At 54.8% G+C, this 19,526-nt stretch overlaps 1 protein-coding gene across 10 annotated transcripts in view; it reads left to right on the forward strand.

The window, feature by feature from the left end:
- The window catches only part of MARK2 (microtubule affinity regulating kinase 2), a 56,867-nt gene that overhangs the window by 27,458 nt on the left and 9,883 nt on the right, over positions 1 to 19,526 (forward strand). For 9 of the 10 annotated variants that reach the window (XM_042958559.1, XM_042958562.1, XM_042958561.1 and 6 more), the window contains exons 2-8: positions 13,958 to 14,137; positions 14,364 to 14,417; positions 17,225 to 17,273; positions 17,596 to 17,661; positions 17,750 to 17,820; positions 18,031 to 18,087; positions 18,788 to 19,024. In XM_042958559.1, coding sequence (XP_042814493.1) covers positions 13,958 to 14,137; positions 14,364 to 14,417; positions 17,225 to 17,273; positions 17,596 to 17,661; positions 17,750 to 17,820; positions 18,031 to 18,087; positions 18,788 to 19,024 — 714 coding nt within the window. Of the gene's footprint in view, positions 1 to 9,232; positions 9,406 to 13,957; positions 14,138 to 14,363; positions 14,418 to 17,224; positions 17,274 to 17,595; positions 17,662 to 17,749; positions 17,821 to 18,030; positions 18,088 to 18,787; positions 19,025 to 19,526 lie in introns of those variants that run through there. The other variant, XM_042958565.1, reaches the window with a different exon arrangement.

Consider the following 19,526-nt stretch of genomic DNA (forward strand, 5'->3'; position numbering starts at 1 on the left):
AATGTGTGCACCTGCGTGCTCTGGTGCACACCTGCGTGCTTTCATGGGCACACACTGTGTCTCTCTCAAGATAAATAAGTCAAAAGAAGAAAAAATACATAGTAAATACTGTACTGCGTCAGAAAAAAATCCGTGTATAAATGGACCTGCGCAGTTCAAGGCTCAGCTGTATGTAGGGTTTGGTACTGTCTGTAGCTTCAGGCATCTACTGGGGGTCCTGGAGTATATCCCCCATGGATGAGCAGAGACTGCTGTCGGGGGGGGGGGTGTGATTCCTTAGTGGGGAGCAGTAGGAAGAGTCCAGTCCCGTGGGGCAAGAGTGAGAAGCAGTTTCGTTCCTTCTTGCTTTTACTGTTCCTGAATTCCTACTTCTGGTGTCTCATTTATCTTTCTCCTGTATCTCAAATCCTGGCTGCGGGGGGCCCCTGGACACGCAGCTGTTTCAGGAAGCTGCCCCTGAGACAGATGCATGCTCCTTCATGGATACAGAACCCGGCACCGAAAATCCCATCTTCCCAAACAGTGATTTTGTTGTGTTGTGCGAAGGACAGCTGGTGGTGGGAGCCTGGCCGCCACAGAAGGCCGCCGAGCCTCTGAGCCAGAGGCGCCCAGGAGCCGGGGTGCAGCTGCATTTTCACCGCGGCCGCCGCCCACCCCCCACCCGCCCCGTGCAGGTCTCCCTCGCCTCACTCCTGAAGAGGCAGCACTCCTCAGTGCGTAGCAGGGACTCTGGCCACACTGTGTGTGAGTTGTGTCTGTTTCTTAAATATCTGTCCCCTTTCTCCTTGCGACTCTTGACTTGCAGAGGTTCATGTATCTGGAAAATTTAGGGAACATTGCTGACATCGTATACCTCGGGAATCGTGGGATATACTCTGGATCTTCCTAGGGTGGGATCTGTGTGTTGAATATGCTTCTTACCAGGGGAGAGCAGAGTGGCCTTTTATGGAAGGGATAAAACAGTTAGCTGCTGGAGCCTTCGCTGGCTCTGCCAGAAAAACCCAAGTCCAAGTCCAGGCCGTGCCAACAGATGACCAGAACGTGGTCTTCATCTCAAGAGCTCTCCCGGGCCAGTTCGGAAAGATCTATCTCTTTTTGGAGATAGAGAGCATTTTTGATGAACACTGGGTAAAGAAGTTAAAGCCAAAACTCCTATCTTTTTCTGGTAACTGACAGAGTAAGTTGAGAAAGCATGTGGAATTATAGTAATAATAGCGAGCATGTCGTGAGCATGTGTTACATGCCAGGCATTGTTCTAAGTATTTTGGATGGGGTTCGATATTTCGACAATTCTGACCTCATACCTTTTGTTTTCTCTTGGTAGGAACCCCCTTATGCCTTTGGGGTCTTTGTCTGTGGTGGGTGCATGGATTAGATAGAACAACAGAATGAGCAGCGGTGGCCTCTTGCTGCCCGGCTAGCTTCGTCCGATCGGAGGTATCCTGGGTGGCATTTGCCTCCCAATCTTCAGATCTTTGTTTAGGCCACCGTGCCTGTTGGCAATAGAGCCGCCCTTCGGGATTTGTTGGGGAGGGTCTGTTTGCCTTGGTAGGCACCCTTTCTTCCCTGCCCTCCGTAGGTGAATTCGGAGGTGAAGAGCTAAAGACTTGACTGCTTGCCTCCTTCAGAATAACCAGCATTCTCTTGTCTGCAGTCTGTGCCCGGCAGTGGCCCCTTTCTTCCCCAGCACCACCTGTTAATCGGGGGTGGTTCTAGTTCCCGAGGGCTTCCACCGGCACTGAGCTAATCCGTACCAAAGAGCCCTCCTCCCAGGTTCGTGTCAGAGCTCAGAAAGCTCAGACTCTTTCCTCTCCTCGGACTTTGAAAAGATGAATTAAAGTGTAAAAAAGTGCTTTTTAAGAAGGCACTTGTAATGGATAATGGCTGTCATTTCATTTACTATATATACACTCTGCTCCCTAGGTCAACCCCACCAACTAGGATGCCCTGAGTAGAGCTGCCATTGCCGCCAGAGAAGGAGCAGTGTTTGGCTGGGCCTAAAGTTACAAGCTGACATATACACAAGCATCCCTGAGAAACTTTCCAGCCTTCTCCACCTAACTTTATATATATATATATATGTATATATATATATATATATATATATATATATATTTTATTTTGGGGAGAGCGCGAGCAGCGGAGGGGCGGAGAGAGGGGGACAGAGGATCCAGAGCGGGCTCTGCGCTGACAGGCTGACAGCAGCGAGCCCGATGTGGGGCTTGAACTCATGCACCTCAAGATCGTGACCTGAGCCCACGTCGGACGCTCAACCGACCGAGCCACCCAGGTGCCCAGTCCACCTAACTCTGACAAATGAGTCCTCTTCCAAACATCTGGCCAGCTAGCCAAGGCACCTGCCCAGGTCATGGCCACTTAGTAATAGGGTCCAGCAGTCCCAGGGTTGAGGCCATAGTGGCAGCAGTGGGCCCAGTGACTTTTACAAGAAGTACGTCCCCAGCTTCAGGTGCCAAACAAAGAGACTGTTCTAAAGAACACTGGCCCCTGATGTGTCAAGGGACGGTCCCAGGTTCCCTTTTCTTCTCTCTCCAACTGGAACTGGAAGTTCTCCTACCTGGTCTTTCGTAGTTATCCCTTCTCTCCTAGAAGGCAGTACCCACTCAAAATTCCTTTTGAAACTCCAGTCTCTTTTCTCACCTCTGCCTGGGTTCATTTCGCATTCCCGCCCTCCTACGCAGCCATCCCGGATGCTTTGAAGCCCCCTCCGCCAGCTCAGGTCCTCTTGTTTTAGGCCCTCACCCAGGGTTTGAAGGTTACCGAGCCTTGGTTTCTGCTGCCCGTGCTGCTTCCGGGAGCAAAGATACGTTCCTGGGTCCCGAGGTAGAACTGAGTTAATTTTCCTGTTCCGGACTATGGTTCGCACCTTACGTACGGATAACACACAGCTTCAGACACAATGGGGGGCCCTCACAAGCCGGCCTGAGACACAGCCACCATTTGTTCCTTCTCCAAACGAACGGAACTTTTGGTAAGTCGGAGATCCCTTGGCTAACGTGCTGCAGCAGGTTTGTTTGCGTGTGCCTCGTGGAAGCGCTCTCATTCGTTCGTAGTGCTGTCGCACCGTCTATTAGCAAAAGTAAGTTGTCCTTCTGGATATCCAGTGACAAAGACAAAAACACAGACGCCACTTCCCACCCAGAAAGGTGGTCTGAGAGCCCACTCGCTCCCGTGATTGCTCTAAGGGACGAGTGAGCCCAAATTCTTAATTTTAGCTGATTGGACTCCTTGTCAGGAGGCGCCGGAAACAGCTCGGCGGCCCTCACCCGCTTGCGTTCCTGACGGTCTGCTGGAGGAGGAAGATGACGCCTCGGCCTGTGAGCGGGCGCAGCCCGGCGGGGGTTTGGTTTGCTCGTGCAGAGAGCGGCCGGGTGGATTTTTGATGGTCCTGGAAGTGGAACAGCCACACGGCAGCCCGGCCAGGTGGGAACGGTTTTGAGGCGGTGACAGCCTTAGGTGCTTTCTCTTACTTCTTCTCGTGCGTGACCTCTGACCCCTGGCCGTGGTGACTTCTGGGGCAGCAAGCGTCAGCCCGGTGTTTTTTCTGATACTTCCTCCCCCTCCTCGTCCAACACCCTCTTTGAAACCGGAGGAGTAGGAAGGCAGTCTTTTTTCCACTTCCAGGGGAAGGTGCAGTGGAAGGAGGCACATGTCTTATTCAGCACCTTCCAGTGTGGAGCTGGAACTGGACAGGACCCAGAAGGCCTGTTTCCCAGCCTGGGGCTGGATCTGCTCCTCAGCAAAAAAAAAAAAAAAAAAAAAGTTCTAAGGAAACCATGTTGGAAACGGCAGAGACAAGGGGTTAAATCTGCACCCAGGTAGAAAGGCTGTTGCATAAACGCTGAGAGAGGTTTTTTTCTTGTTGTTGTTTTTTTTGTTTTGTTTTGTTTTTCTTTTTTAAGATCTCGTGCTTCTTTTTTACTTTGTGTTGGCAAAAACCCCAGGAGAAGATGGGAGATTCTGGGAGGAGATGATTATGCCGGGTGAGTCAACTGAGCTCCCCAGCTGCCGTTTTTAGTTCCTCTGCTTTTCTGTAACAGGAGGCAGCTTGGGGAGGGGGGGGGGCAGGGGGGGATGCCGATTTGTGCAGCAGGACAGGAGGCAGGTGTGTATGGGTGAATCGTTTTGGCATTCTGGGGTTGGCAGGGCCCTACAGTCATGACGTTGGTCCAAGGAGGAAATATTAAAGCAGAGCTGTCTGAGTGTGGCACACAGTAAGTGTCCCCTACGAGTCACGGTCACCTCCCCAAATCGGTAGCTCTTAGAATGGCTCGAGCTGCATCGCACCGCCCCAGCAAGACAGTGGTTTTGATGGCCAGGCGGTGGTGGGATTGAATGTGAAGAGGCAGAGAGATGGGTCTTAAGCGGGAGGGCCCAGTGGTTGTTGGGCATCGGGAAGTTTGGAGGAGAGGGCTCCCCCTCTGTGGTGAAAGGAAGGCTCGGGCCGGTTTGAGGGGGTCGGGGATGGGAGCGTGTGGGCGTCGGCCGTCCCATCCCTGGCTGTGCCCGTATTCCGAGTCTGCCTCCAGTTCACCTTGGTGACCACCTTTACCTCCAGCTTTGGGTGAGGAAGGAGCACCGAGGGCCTCGTCACCACCTGAGAAAGCCTGTTAATGGAAAGAACACTCCATAGATGTCCTCCATTCTTGAGAGAGGGGGTCTCGTGGCTTCCTGCCCGCTTGGATGTTGTCTGCAGAGGACACAGATGGGAGTTACTGGTGTGGGTCCCAGAGACCGTCATGAAGATGCCCCCACACATCTCCTCCTTTATTCATTCACACGCACGTATTCATTCAGTACCTATCGAATACTCCTGCTCCGTGCTAGAGGCATTGTTGTGGGCCGCGAACACACCAGGGCCCTCCCTTCAGAGCGTTGTCTGGTGGGAAGGCCAGACGGTAGCCAGCGACTTCAAAGGGCAGCAGCTGCCTTGAAAGAGGAGAAAAGGGTCTTTGGCAAGAGGTTCTGATCTTCCTTCTGCCTTTGTCTTGGCTTCCAAGAGGGTGGCTGTAAGGATCAGAAACTGGCACCGTTTTTATTCCTCAACTATTTCAACGTGGGCCAGCCGGGCACAGGCACCCTTAGGCACCGAGGGCGTACGACAGCGAGCGAGACGCCGTCTCTGACCTCTCAGAGCTCCGGGAGGTTAAGGCGTGGAGACGCACGGTCACAAGAGATGAATGGGTACCGACAGGGCGCCTTGAGAGCCAGAGAAGGGAGAGATCACTCTCTGCTGAGACGGTGTTTGGCTGATTCTTTGAACAAAAGGATTTGGGCTGACCTAGGGATGAGAGCGTGTACTGCCCCGGATCCCTTCAAAAGAAGACGCTGCGTGACAGCTGGAGCCTTGCCCTTGGTGTGCGTGCGCCTGGGTGGCGCTTACACACCACGGTTCGAACCGTTCCCAGGCGGCAGCCAGAGTGGTGGGGCTGGGGTCCCACCGCGGACCTGTGACTCCAGAGTGACTCCCCTTCCCACCGTGCCGCGTCCAGCCGGACAGCGTGCCACACAGAAACAGAAACTACTAGGCAAAGGACAGGAAGGAAGAGGGAGGCCCGGACACCTCAGCCGCACTGGTTGGTCTCCATCAATCCTCTGTAAAGTGAGCCAAACCCTTCTGCTGCAGGCTGTCTCCTGCCTCCCCCAGAGCCCTGGGCTGCTGGCAGGCTGACTCTCCTGTGATATGGAGGAACTTGTTGGTCTCCATGGTTACGGGAACCCACTGGTACGGGCGGCGCCGGGTGGAGTGTGAGGCTGGCAATGAGAGCTTCCCCCAGCCCTTGGCACCATGTGGTACTGGTATGTCGGCTGCTTCTTGGACCTTTTCTGGGAGGAAGGAGTTAAGGAACCCATGAGGAAGGGAAGAGCAGGCACACCTTCCTCCTCTTCTGGGCTCCTTAGAGGCCGGAGGCGTGGCTGCCTTCTCATTCACCCGCTCCCCTTGGCAAGAGTGGTTTTATGTTAGGAAAGAGGGTCCTTTTGCCCGACAACCCAGCTGTGGTAGAAATTGGAGTTTTCCTTATTCCAGAAGCAATACCAGCTTCACTGCGCTGGTGTTTGTGGTCAAGTCTGTAGCGATGACAGAGGACAGCTCTTCTCAGGGCTCAGAGGACTCCTTGAGAGGGGAAGCAGGTTCCTCCCCGAAAGTAAAAGGAGATTGTAGGAAACGTTGTCAAGACCTCGCCGCACAGTGGGTACTGTGGTCCACACTGGCGTGGGTTTCTTCATTTTGTCTTCATGCCGATCTTGTGAAGTGGGTGCAGCTGGTGTCCACATGTCCCAAATGAGGAAGCTGAGATCTAGAGAAGTCAAGGAATCTTGGTCGTGCTCGGTGAACTAGTAAGGAGCAAAGGCAGGGCTCCCGCCCCAGACCCGCCTGGAGCTCTGCCGTGCTCTCCCGCCTCTTTTGCTAAGTAAGCAGAGATACTGTGGTGAATCTACTAGACAGTTCCCTCCTCTAAGCTCCTAGAAGGCAGGAACCAGCTCTCTCTGAACTTTGCAACTGGCCCTGGCTCCAGAGGTAGGCACTCAACAGAGGCTTGCTGAGTCAGCAGTGGTAACTGGGGACTGAGATCGAGCCCAAGACCCCAGTGAGCAAATTCTCAGAGATGAGGTACTGGACGCTTGCAAAGCTCTGGTTGCTCAGTAGAATCCACCTGTTTGGGGAAGAGCCCAGCATTTCAAGTGGCTGCAAAGGCAGGAGATTTGAGGCACGCTCATGGCATTGTGGCTTTCGTGCGTGAAGGGGAGCGAGCTGGAGGTGCTGGGTCGGTGCTGACCTCTTCGCAGGCACATGCTGCTGACCTCTGCCGTGGCTGCTTTGAGGCCTCCAGGCCGCTCCCCTCCTGGCCCAGGCCGCAGTGCTGGTCTCCCTGCCTTGGGGTGAGACTTGCAGCTCAAAGAGCTAAAGGGCAGTGAACCACCTTGCTTTTGACTGTGCTTCCGCCGTAGGCTCCCGCAGGTCTCCTTTATGGGGGAGGCACCTGCCGTGGCCGGAAAGAGGGAGCAACCTTTTGACAGTTTGACACGGCACCACCTCCCTTCCACACCAGGGCATTAAGGGAACATGGGGGGGTCCCCCTGGGGGAGTAATTTGGGGGTGAGGAGGACGCATCCCACCTCTCTACGGGTCAGTGCTTACCGAAGCCTCATACGATGCCTCCTACCCACAATGCTCCTCTGGTTTATTGACTCTTGGCAGTTGAGGGTGACCGTTGCTCAGGACTAAAGGATGCAAGGAAGGCTCCTGGATGCAGTGAGGGAGGAAGGGTGAAAGGACTAGCGACTCACCACGTCCACGTGACTTGCCAGCTCAGTCATACCCATTTCTCCCCAGCCTCTGTGTTAGCTCGGTACTTCCTCAGTTTACAGAACCCCTTACTGCTTCCCACAAACAGGATTCAGGAGGAAACAGTCCTTCTGTCACATTACAAAACCCTAGGGACTAGAAAAATGAAGCCATTTGATCCTGTCTGATCCTCTGAGCGGTCGCAGGCAAGCCTGAGCCGAGGGTCCAGAGGGGTGAGAGCAGGGCGTGCTACGGGCCCCGCTGGGGACACCCTCACAATAGCCCTGTGGCAATGGCCTGAGCCAGACACTGGCTTTCCTGCTGCCCTAGGCATCTCTCCCCTCCTCCTAGCATGGAGAGGCAGAGCCAGGGATTTACCTTCTTTGGGGGGGAAATAAGACAGATCAGACATCAAGAAAGGTTGATGAGAAGCCAACAAAGGGGACCGTGAGGAACAGGCAAGTGGTGGCGTGGACACAGAAGCCCTGGGCTCCAGTCCCACTCTGTGCTGGGAGGCCATGGGACCTTGGGCAAGTCTCACACCTTCTGTGCTTCAGTTTCGCACACGTAACGTGAGGATGCTACCTATAAGGGTGGGGAGCGTAGGAAATACGCGGCAGCAGAAGGTAGTGTCAGAAACATCAAATCTGTTGGCCAGGGCTCATGTGTTAGGTGAACACTGAGTAGTGTGGTCTTCCTGGGATCTGTGCTCAGGTGCTGGGCGGGGCGGGGGGGGGGGCACAGAGGAGCCTTCGTTTGCCATTCCATAGAGGGGTTTATGGCCTACCAGCGTGAGATCTCTCAAGAGTTTCTTAGTGGGAAAGATCCTAACCGGAGAAATGGAAGGAATTCGAAGTAGATCTGGGAGCCAGAAGAAAGGTGTGCCCAGGACTCAGAACTCAGACAAGGGGGGGTCTCCAGGAGCCCCATGTTAAGCAGGTGCCCAGACAGCAGGGCTTTGCAGGGGGAAGGCATGAGCTCCAGCATCCCTGCTGCCCCCAGCCCTCCAAGTTCTTAAAACAGTATTGTTGGGGTGGGAGGGGGGCGGTGATGGAGACTACCTGGAGGTTAGGCAGGAACCTAGGGATGGACTCCCAGAGGCAGGGCTGGAAGGGACTCAGAGGGACATTTGGTTGGTTCTCCATCTTTTGGGCAAGTTGTAGAATTAAATGCCTCATTCTGTATCAGTGACGAAGGTTTTTAGTCTAGAACCCATCGGCCTCTAAAGGGGCTTCTTCACGGGGTCCCAGAACTCCCTGAAATGATGTCCAGAATATTTTATGTCTAAGTGGATTATGCGTTTTCTAAGTTAAACACTGCTTTTTGTGAAGCAGGAGGTCCATCTGCCACTGTTGGATTGCTGGTTTCTGCTTAACCCCCGCCTTGTTCTCGGCGGGTAGTTTGCCGGTCCAGCAGCAAGGCTGCTGCTCTCTGGGTCGGCACGCCTGATTCACGCACACGCCTCCCAGCCAATTGGAGCCCCTACCCAGGTCCCACCTGCTGCGGGTGAGATAAGGACTTTTATGACCGCCCTGGCTGGAGTGAGGCTCCTCACCCTCTCCCAGCTGTTACCCGGCAAAGCACCTTGGGGAGGGTGGGGCAGCCCGCTTCCGGGGAGGGGGAGGGGAAGGGAGAAGGAAGTTGATCTAAACCCGCCTCTTTCTCTCTCTCTGTCTGCCTTCCTTCCCCTTCCCTTCCTGCCCCTTTCCTCCCACCTTGCTCCCGGTGTAGTGTCCTGGGACTGCGTGCATTTTCTGGCCACCAGGCCCTGGCCTGCGGGAAGCTGTGGGGCTTTTCGTCCCTGTTGCTCTCCTTGCCAAGCCCGGTCTCCCTCTGCTACTGGTGGTTTCGGTTGCGACACAGTCCAGGTTCCCAGGCAGGAGCTGCTCGGGCCTGGCTGCTTCACTGTTTTTCACTGAGGAGGTGGTGGAAGGTGTCGCCTGCTTCGGCTGAGTAAGGGTGGCTGGCAGAGCCGGCAGCCCCCGCCCTGGGCCTGGCTCTTCCCGGCCTCTGTACTTTGCCCTCGCTGCCTGACAGGTTCTGCTGTGGGCTCCGCTGAATGGAAGCTGCCGGTAGTCCTTGTCCCTTTCTCCAGCTGGGTATGTTTTCCCCTTCTCTGCTGTAGGATTGCCCCCATCCTCCCACCCAAACACAGGATCTTTAAAGAATTGCTAAGTGGAGCCAGGCGCTAGCACAGGTAGTAAAATTCATGGAAAGAGGCACTGGCTGGGAAGGGAAGAGGGGGCAAATACCAGAAGAGTCTCCACGGGTTGAGTCAGCAGGCGCCCCCCAGGGTGAGAGGAGGCCCAGGGAGGGTGTGCCGGTGGGAGACTGGGATCTGGGGCGGCAGGCCGCCCGCCCGGGGCCAGTGCCCGGGGGACCCTTTTCTTCCTCCCACGGGGCCCAGGCATACTGTGCCTCTGGCCAGGGAGTGCCTGCCTGTCACCCTTCCGAGTCCTGGGGAAGTCTCAGGACACTTGAGGCCAGGCCTGAATGCCCAGCCCCACAGCATGAGCCGTTCTCGGGGAGCACTGTGCTCGGGGAGAACTGTTGGTAGGAGCCCCCAGCATTAGGGAAGGGGCCCTGCCTACCTGAGTCAGCGCTGGGCCTCCGGGGTGGAGGCTGTCTTCCGGGCGAACCTGGCAACACGCCTAAGGCTGAGTTTGGAGATCCCAGGTTGAAGGGCCCACCGGATAGAAGGCCCTTTCTCTTCTCCCTGGGTCCTTCATTCCACCATCTGTTGAGCCCCTGAAGCAGTTCAAGTCCTGCTTCTGAGTCAACCGTGCTTGAGTAACCTGTGTGGTCTGCCCTTGGTCCCAGATACTGCCTCACAGGGCAACCCCCTGTTCTTTCCAAAAGCTGCCTGAGAGCCAGGCTGTCAACTTGGCAACAGACATGCTCAGATTTTAAGGGTCTGCCCGTGGTATGCTGTGGGCCAGAGCTTTGGGGATGTCTGGTGTTCTTACCTTACTGTGAGCAAGGAGGACAGAGGTGGAGGGAAGAGTGTGGATTTAGTGAAATCCTGGGGGCTGTGGGGGGGGGGGGCCTGGAAGGGCAGCCAGTCCTCAGCCCCCCACACAGTGAGATCTGGGTCTGCGCTGAGTGGGCCTAGTCAGGACCGTGGAAGAGACAAGACGGTCTCCATGCCCTTACCTCCACTTTAGCCTTCAGGGTGGCCACCTCACATGGGGCCTCGGTCCAAGAAACGTTTTCTACTGGAGACTTTCTCTTTTCTCCACTCCCTTTCTCCTTTCTTCACTTCCTCCCCTGGGCTCTCCTCACCCTGGCCCCCCCCCCCATCCCTGCTGTGTCTCAGAGAAGAGGCGAAAGGGAGGGACACTACACTCTTTTGAGTCCTGAGAGTTGGGTGATTCGGTCCTGAAAGGGGAGTGGGTGAATTTGGGAGCAGGGGATCAAAGAGCACAGCCCCTGTTGTCTGCTTCTCTGGGTCCTGGACAAGCAGAACCTTCCCTCTGTTCCGGATGCCCGGCTTGGAACCAGCCCTTCACGGCTGTCCTGTCTAGTCGCCTCCCGTGAAGGCTGGAGGCGCTGGTGCAGGCTAGGAGGGCTCCACTAAGAGGTGGAAGTCTTGTTGACAAAGACAATAGTATTTGGGAACTAAAAATAATTGCGATACGGGTCGCTCTTCACGCAGCACTGGATAAAGCATTTTATGTGTGTTCTCTCACCTCAAGTGAAGTTGGGAATATTTTATCACCACTTTACAGATGAGGAAACTAATACCAGTAAGTAGGGGAGCCAGGACTTGAACCTGGTTCTGCTGGGCAGAGCTCCTCGGCACCCGCTAGACCATCTCCTGACCCAGATGTGCGGAATCACTGTGCACTGGTCATCTTTTGGATGGTTTCCTTCACCCTTTGTACTCTCATCTCCCTCTTAAGGGTGGTGTTGATAATAATAAAGTTAGCATGTGTTGAGTAATTGGCAGATTTAGGATTTGTCTCTGGCATTTGCACTCGTAACCACACCTCTCGACCCCTGAAAGGAGGGAGGTGGATGGCAGGGCCCCTCTTGTGTTTAGTTGATGTTTTGAGGCCCAGTGCGCAGCTGAGCCTGGCGGGGAAAGCCATCCTGTTGTACCGCGGCGACCAGCCCCTGGAGCCAGGGACACCAAGAGGGATGGGCAGAGCAAAAAACAGATGTTTGAAAACCTATTGGTCTTAGGAGCGCCCGGGTGGCTCAGTCGGTTGAGTGTCCCGAGTTTGGCTCAGGTCATGATCTCATGGCTTGTGAGTTCGAGTCCCATATCGGGCTCTCTGCTGTCAGCGCAGAGCCTGCTCGGGATCCTCTGTCCCTCGCCCTCTCTCTCTTTCTGCCCCTCCCCTGCTTGTACTCTCTCTCAAAACAATAAACATTAAAAAAAAAGAAGAAAGAAAGAAAAAGAAAATCTGTTCTAGCAAACACTGAGGACCAACCAGGTTTAAGTGAGCAACCGGGTGTCTGAAGCACAGAGGCCAAGAGAGTTGGGTGGGCTGGAGTGGGCAGGCAGCAAAGGCTTTGAGGACCTGACTGGTGAGGACTTGCAGGAGAGAGAACGCTCCCTAAAGGGCAAAAGAAGTTAAAAGGGACTCTGCTGAGATGTCAGGAACCTTTCCCTTCAAAAGCTGCCATATGCATGGGATCTTTTTTCTCCTCGAAGGCCTAAATCCATGAGCTTTCAGGATCCGAGTCAGACAGTTTACCCTAAATCAGCCAGCAGCTACCATGCAAAGAGAAAAAAAGGCCTTCCTTGACGGCAAGGAAGAAGGGGGAACCGTCAGTAGCAGGCTATTTGCTTTGTGTTGTTGTTTTTCTGCCTTGAAAGCATCTGGTTAGGGAAGCAAGCTTCTTCGAGAAACCCTGGACAGTTCTTTGGGTGGTAGCAAGTCATTTCTTTCCTCTGTGGTTTTGAAGGGCTTCATTACAGCCCCAGGGGGCCATGAAAGGAAGAACTTTGACTCACACTCTTCTGGTCACCCCGCTCTCCTCCACGCTGTCTCCACACAGACTTGTCAAGGTAGCTCTGGATGGTTCTAGGACGAGGCTCTCGCCGCATTTTGCCCCAGTATGTGGGAGTGCGGGCGTCTGGTGCTCTTTGAGAGTAAAAGTGGGGCTCCAAACAAGATCAGACCAGACTCCCAGCACTTGTATTCACCCGTTCCCATGCCATACAATCCACCCATTTATTTTTATTTGAGAGTGTGCACAGGGAGAGGGGCAGAGGGGGAGAGAGCGAAAACCTTAAGCGGACTCCATGCTCAGCACAGAGCCCAACGTGGGGCCGATCCCACCACCCAGGGATCGTGACCTGAGCCGAAATCAAGAGTCGGACACTCGACCGACTGAGCCAGCCAGGCGCCCCACAATTCACCCATTGAAGGTGTACAGTTAACTGGCTTTGAGTAAATTCACAGAGCTGTGTATCCATCACCACAATCAACATTTCATTAGGAGATTTTCGTTCTCACAGAAAGAAACCTCGTACCCCTTAGTTGTCCCCCCTAAATCTCCACCCTCCTCAGCCCTAGACTGATCTTTCTGTCTCTCTGGATTTGCCTGTTCTCAACATCTCAAATAGATGGGCTCATACAATACGTGGTCCTTTGTGACCAGCTTTATTCACGTAGTGGAAGGTTTTCAGGGTCTGTCCGTGTTGTAGCGCGTGTCACTGCTTCATTTCTTCTGATTGCCAACGAATATTCCACCGCGTGGATATCCTGCAATGTGTCCGTCCGTTTGCCAACTGACAGACATTTGTGTTGTTTCCCCTTTTTGGCTGTTGTGAATGTGGGCTGTTACCAGCAGGCACTGGTGTATGAGTTTTTGTGTGGACGTCTGTTTCCACTTCTGTGATGTGCTGCACCTGGGAGTGGCACTGCCGGGTCACACAGTGACTCCGGGTTTAGCCCCCTGAGGAACGCACAAGTCTTCATGGACACGTGTGCGTTCGTCTGGGTTGCACCCTTTTTGTGTCACGTATGCGGAGCTGTTCGGTGCCGTTGCTGTCATTTCTGCGTCCTCACACCGTTGGCCTGAGCTGCGGGCCGTCCCGGGAGGGCAGACGGTTGCCTTGCTCAGACCCTGTCATTCGGCGTGTTCGTTGCGCAGGTGTTTGAGTGAGCATCTCCCAGAATTCAGATCGTGTAGGGGCTGGGGTGTATCAGTGAGTAAATGACATACTCCCGCCTTCATGCGCTCCCGTCTCAACGGGATGGACGGCAAATCGGTGTAAAGTGACAAATGCTAAAGGTGAAGGTGAAGGGCGGCATGGCGCTGAGTGCCGGGAAGGAATTCTGATGTTCTGCTGCGCAGCCTCACGGCGTGAAGAGGCAGCCGGGCGAGCAGTAGGAGGCGCTCTCCCGCAGGACGTGGAGGGCTGGTGGGTTGTTAAGGGCCGATTGCACCGCCCTGCCGTGCAGGGCCCGGGCTCCCACGCCCACGGGATGTTGGCACTGAAGACCGGCGCTCCTTATCTCCTCCTCCTCCCCCCACTGCCTTCTGACTCTGCCTGCCTGCCAGCCCCCTGCCGTCCGCCCCTCCCCACCCACCTCCACCCCAGCCTCTTAGGTTTTTTTGCGGAGAGCTAAGGGCAACGATAAGGGGAACTGAGAAGTCAGCGTCCTGAAAGGTGTGCGTGTTTCCATCCCACAGCCCACCTTGGGACACCTTGACCCCAAGCCCAGCAGTAAGTCCAACATGCTGCGGGGCCGCAACTCAGCCGCCTCTGCTGACGAGCAGCCCCATATCGGCAACTACCGGCTCCTTAAGACCATCGGCAAGGGCAACTTCGCCAAGGTGAAGCTGGCCCGGCACATCCTGACCGGGAAGGAGGTGAGCTCTGGGGATGGGCCGTGGGGCGTGGCCGCACCCCCCAACTGTTGGCACCCAGGAGGTAGCGGTGGGACTGCTGCCACAGCCACCTCTTATTTGTCAGCTGGAAATGAAATCTGGACAGATAGATGTGTTGACGGGGATGGGGTTAGAGGAGGAGGGAGAGTCGAGTCCTGGGTCTCTCCTGTTCAGAGAGGGAAACTTGGGCTTTTTGTCTCATGTGCAGGTAGCTGTGAAGATCATCGACAAGACTCAACTGAACTCCTCCAGCCTCCAGAAAGTAAGCATACAACATCTTCTGTTCTTTCTAAACCTCTCATCAGGGGTCAGCGATCCCGTGTGGGCCTCCCCTTGAATCCCCATTTTTAAAATCTCTTCGTCTTTTCACTGTCCCCAGTGCTCTGTGGCTCTGCTACCTGTGGGGCTCTGATGGGATCCACTGCATTGACTCCCCCTGGGTAGGCTTCCTGGCCACGGGCACTGGCTCTTTAGAAGTCTTTCTGCCCTTCCCTGCCATTTGGCCTGTCTGTCTGACCTACTTCCTGCATCGTGTCATCTGCTGGCCTGTGGCCCTATGCAAAAACACAACGTTCCTAGCCATTTCTAGAAACATGCGTTTGGTGATTCCAAGATCTAGAACGATCCAGGGGAGTGGCTCTAGAAGTACAGGGATAAGAGGGGGCAGGGAGCCTGCCGCCAGATTCCGTGCCAGCAGCCTTTTAGGGGATGAGTACAGAAGGTTGGGTTTTTAGAAGCTCGACTCCAGTTTCAAGCCCCTGACAGTTTGTGCAGATCAAGGACAGGTAGTCCCAATTTGCCTTCTCACTCCTAGGCTTCTCTTGGCTAAAAGTCACAGAGTCATCCACATGTAGTGTTCGCTGGATGAGGTCGAACTTTTTCTTCCCTCCTTTATTTACAGTGGGAAACTGAGGTCGGTCTTAGCTGATCAGGGGAGTCCTCCAGGTGGGAACACATACCCCCCGGTCGGGAAACTATGAAGAGCCGGTAGGAACGCGAAAAGGAGGCTTTGATTTGCAGAATGAGACAGCTTGCCAGTGATGGGTTGACGTAGAACTGGACACTCTCTGCCCTCTCCTCCCGTGCTGGGCTCCAGCAGTTGGGGGAAAGAGGAAGTCTCCCATCTGGCTCCCCAAAAGCCTCCCCTGCTCAGGTCAGTCAGATTTCCTTGTGCCCCCATACTCCAGCTGACCCTGGCTCAGATTTTCTGATCTTGCTTCACCTGGTTCTCTCACGAGGTGAGCTGAAATTTTCTTTTCAGGAGCACCCTGTTATTTAAGAGAGGGCATAACCTCATGCTAACAGTCAACTACAGTGAGATTGAGAAGCTTAGGACTAGGGCTTGGGGGCTGGTATTGAGAGAGGCGTTCACAGAATTACGGTGTGGAGGTTGAGGTGCCTTGACACGCTGGCAGTCAAAACCAAAGTGTTTCCTGGTTGATGCTCACTCAAGCCCCGGGATCCCCTCAAGGTTCTTTGGTTCAGAGGAAACATTGCTGTCATCACCAGGGCTTTCCTGCTTGGGGCTTTCCCGAAGAAAGGGAAAGAGGGCTACTCTTGACATGTTGGCTCAGAGCCTACAGAGTAGGAGCCAGCTTGGTGTGGGCCATTTGGTCTTTGGTGCGGTCCAGCCTGCCATATGATAACTGCCAGAGTCAGCCTGGCCATCTTATTTCCTACCTCTTTTTCCTGCTTGCCTCTTCCTGACTGGCTGGAAGGCACCAATCCCGGACAAACGTAGCCAGTTTAAAAGCCTTTTAACACACTCTGTTACCAAGGCCAGTCTGATTCTGGCCGAATCACTCTGTTTAAATCTGATCCCAGCAGTGATCCGGAGGAAGGACAACACTGAAGAATCTAGCCCCCTCAGGGTTCTCAGCTGAGCCCAGAAAACTCCATGTTCTCCCAGAGAATGTCCCTTCCAGGCCAAGTGGGTGCCCTCAGGGGAAGAACCCAGGCAGCTGCCTCCAGCCCCATTTCAGTGTTGCTTACCACCCCTGAGGTGGCGTCCAGGACTTTTTGCCTCTCATCCAAGACAACTGCTGGACCAGGGAAGAAAGCAAGAGAAACCTGGGCTCTAACGTGAAAAGGGAGCCAAGTTCAGAATCAGATTCCTGAAGATTGGAAAGCCCGTCTCTTCCTTTTCAGCTCACAAAAGCTCTCGGACCTCCTTAAAGGGAAAACAAAAAACAAAAAAAAAAAAACGTGTTCACTTTATTCCATGAACTATATCCTGAATTATCTCCAGAGGTCCTGGAGAGACCTCTCCTCCCCTTCCCACCCCCCACCCCCCCAAAAAACAACAAAATGCAAACAACTACTTCTGCTCTTTGTGCAAACGGTGAGGCCTGGAAGTTACCAAGATCCCACCTCCAGTTCTCTGGCCCCCGCAGAGGGGATGGAGTTCGTTTCTGTCATCTTTCTTTATGGAAATACATGGTTTGGAGTCCCTGATTTTGTTTCACAAAGAGAGCGTGAGTGTGTGGAGGTGGGCTTGATTAAAATTGGCATCAGCTATATATAGGAGCGGCTTCTTCTGTCACCACCCCAGAGGCCCAGGAGAGAAGGGCCTGCCCACCAGTGCAGAGCCCTCTGACTTCTGTAAACCAGAAGACGGTGGGGACCCCCCTGCCAGCCCCCACCCCTTCACACAGACCAAGCTGGAGGCTGTTTTGTCACTGAACTTTAGCAGCAGCCCTGGTTCTGAATGTTCATGTACACGGGCTCACGCTCCCTCCTTCGGAGGCACCCAGCCAAACCCGTCTGCTCTTTGGGGGTTGGATCCGGGGAGACTGCAACACAGGACACTTGGCCGCTTTAGCCAGATGCTGAACCCCAGGGTGCAAGTCGCTAGAGCCCGGCTTTCCTCCTGCCGACGCTTCTGCTCTCGTTCCCCTTCACCTACTTCTCAGCCATCAGGGACAGGCATGGGGGACCTGGACGGCTGCCCCATTTCTTCCCTTCGCCTGTTTTCTCTCTTGGGAAAAGAATTCAAGCAGTGGCTCCGTTTGGAGGGGACCTGAGGGGAGCAAGTGAAGCAAGCGTGACCCCTGGTATTTTATTTTCCAGCTATTCCGCGAAGTAAGAATAATGAAGGTTTTGAATCATCCCAACATAGGTGAGAACCAGATGCCGTTCCTTCCTTCCTTCCTCCTCCACAGCACGGCTCCACTTCCCAGCCTGTGTCCCTCCCCGAGGCAGTGCTTTCTGGAGTCGGGAGTCTTTGAGGATGCCTCTGGGGATGCCCAGCTCAAGATCCAGCCCTGCCCCTGGCACCCTGGGCTCTTCTTAGCAGTGCGGCTGCCACGAGAGGAGCTTGCCCTTGTGGCAGGGGCGGGGTGGGGGGACCTTTCATCCCCGGGATGCCCCTGTTCACGTTAGGGCTCAGCGTGTGGCCCCTCCTACTTCTCTGACTCACGGCTCGGCCCTTTCTGTTGCAGTTAAGTTATTTGAAGTGATCGAGACTGAAAAAACTCTCTACCTGGTCATGGAGTACGCTAGCGGAGGTAGGTGTGGAACCACCTCTTCCCACGGGCCCCCGTGTTCCCCGGCCCCGGTAAGCTCCGACCTAGACCCCACCCCTGTGTCTTGCAGGAGAGGTGTTTGATTACCTGGTGGCTCATGGCAGGATGAAAGAAAAAGAGGCTCGAGCCAAATTCCGCCAGGTGGGTGTGGCTCCCTGTGCGGAGTGTGGGCCCCACCTCTGCCCTTTGGGATTTGGCATACGAGGAGGAGCTGCCTGTCTCTAAGTGGCCTGTGGAGGGTCCTTCGGGCTTTGCTTATCTATGTGGCAGCTTGGAACTAGGTCACCGGAGCGCAGGTCCGCCATCCCGCCCTCGGGTGCCCCTCGCCTAACCCTTCTTCCTTCCTTCCAGATAGTGTCTGCTGTGCAGTACTGTCACCAGAAGTTTATTGTTCATAGAGACTTAAAGGTAAGACGTGCCCTCGTCCCCTGTCCCTGAGTCAGCTTTGGGTTGTTCATCCCCTGTCGACGGTGACCTAACCATCAGGCCCTGAGAGTTCAGGGAGATTCTAGCCTTTAATTTTTTGGAGATGATGAGGAAGCCCTTGGGGCCGCTTCCGCTGTAGGCCTTACGACCGGACTTAGAGGTCAGCCGGCCAGCGAACGGAGGGTCTCTGCCATCTCCTCGCTGGGCACGTCACCTTCCAGTGCTGCCGGGCGCGTCAGGAGAGCCGCGGGCTCTGCTGGCCCTTCCGGCCGCCGACCGAGGGAGGGACGTTGAGTGTCCCGCAGCTGCCCCCCAGCTGCTTTGCAGGCGCACACCCACTCCGCTCTCTCCCTGAGACGGTAGAGTGTGGACTACCTCGCAGGCGCCTGGCCCCCCAGTCCTAGCAGACGTGACCACGATTAACCTGAGCCCGACGTGGCGGAAGCCCGGCGACCCCCGCGCGCTCCCGTGGCCTCCCGTGTGAGGGGTGGCCCGCGCTGCCCTCCTCCGGGCCAGCCTCTTCACGCGGACCGAAGGCCTGCCCTGGAGTTGATGGAGAATGTTCTGAGACAGGGGACGACTTCCTGTTTGTGCTCCCGTCCCCCACAGCCCCTTCCTGTTCGATGCCTTCCCGTGGTCCGCTCGGTCCGAACATTTTCCATCTTCCCGTCTTCCCTCCCAGGCGGAAAACCTGCTCTTGGATGCTGATATGAACATCAAGATTGCAGACTTCGGCTTCAGCAACGAATTCACCTTTGGGAACAAGCTGGATACCTTCTGCGGCAGTCCCCCGTATGCTGCCCCAGAGCTCTTCCAGGGCAAAAAGTATGACGGACCCGAGGTGGATGTGTGGAGCCTGGGAGTTATCCTGTATACACTGGTCAGCGGGTCCCTGCCTTTTGATGGACAGAACCTCAAGGTGGAGTGAAGCACAGGCTTAGGTCTTAAATTAAATAAATAAATAAATAAATAATAAATTATTAAAAATTAAATTAAAAAAAATAGAAAGATTTAATTTTTAAGTAATCTCTACACTGAACGTGGGGCTCAAACTCAACCCCGAGATCAAGTCACGTGCTCCACCAACTGAGCCAGCCCCGTGCCCCAGGCTTAGGTCATTTTTATTGCTTCTCCTTTCCATTCGCAGCCCCTTTGGTCTTACCCATGACCTCTGACCTTTGCCACCTCTACCCTTTTCCCAAGCCAGAGCTTCAGAGGAGGGCTGGGTAAAGGTATGGCAGGAGACACTGGGCCTTCCGCACACAGTGGAATGGCCTCAGTTCCTTCCTCTAGGGATGGGATAGATTATAGATTGTGTGTCCATTCACCCTTCCAAGGCACTTGGATGGCAGGCCTCAGGCTGGTCAAGCTAACGGGCACGGCGTATTTGACCTCAGTGCCTCTCTGGTGAGGTGCCTTGT

Source organism: Panthera tigris, chromosome D1, assembly GCF_018350195.1.
Source record: "Panthera tigris isolate Pti1 chromosome D1, P.tigris_Pti1_mat1.1, whole genome shotgun sequence".
Lineage (NCBI taxonomy): Eukaryota > Metazoa > Chordata > Mammalia > Carnivora > Felidae > Panthera > Panthera tigris.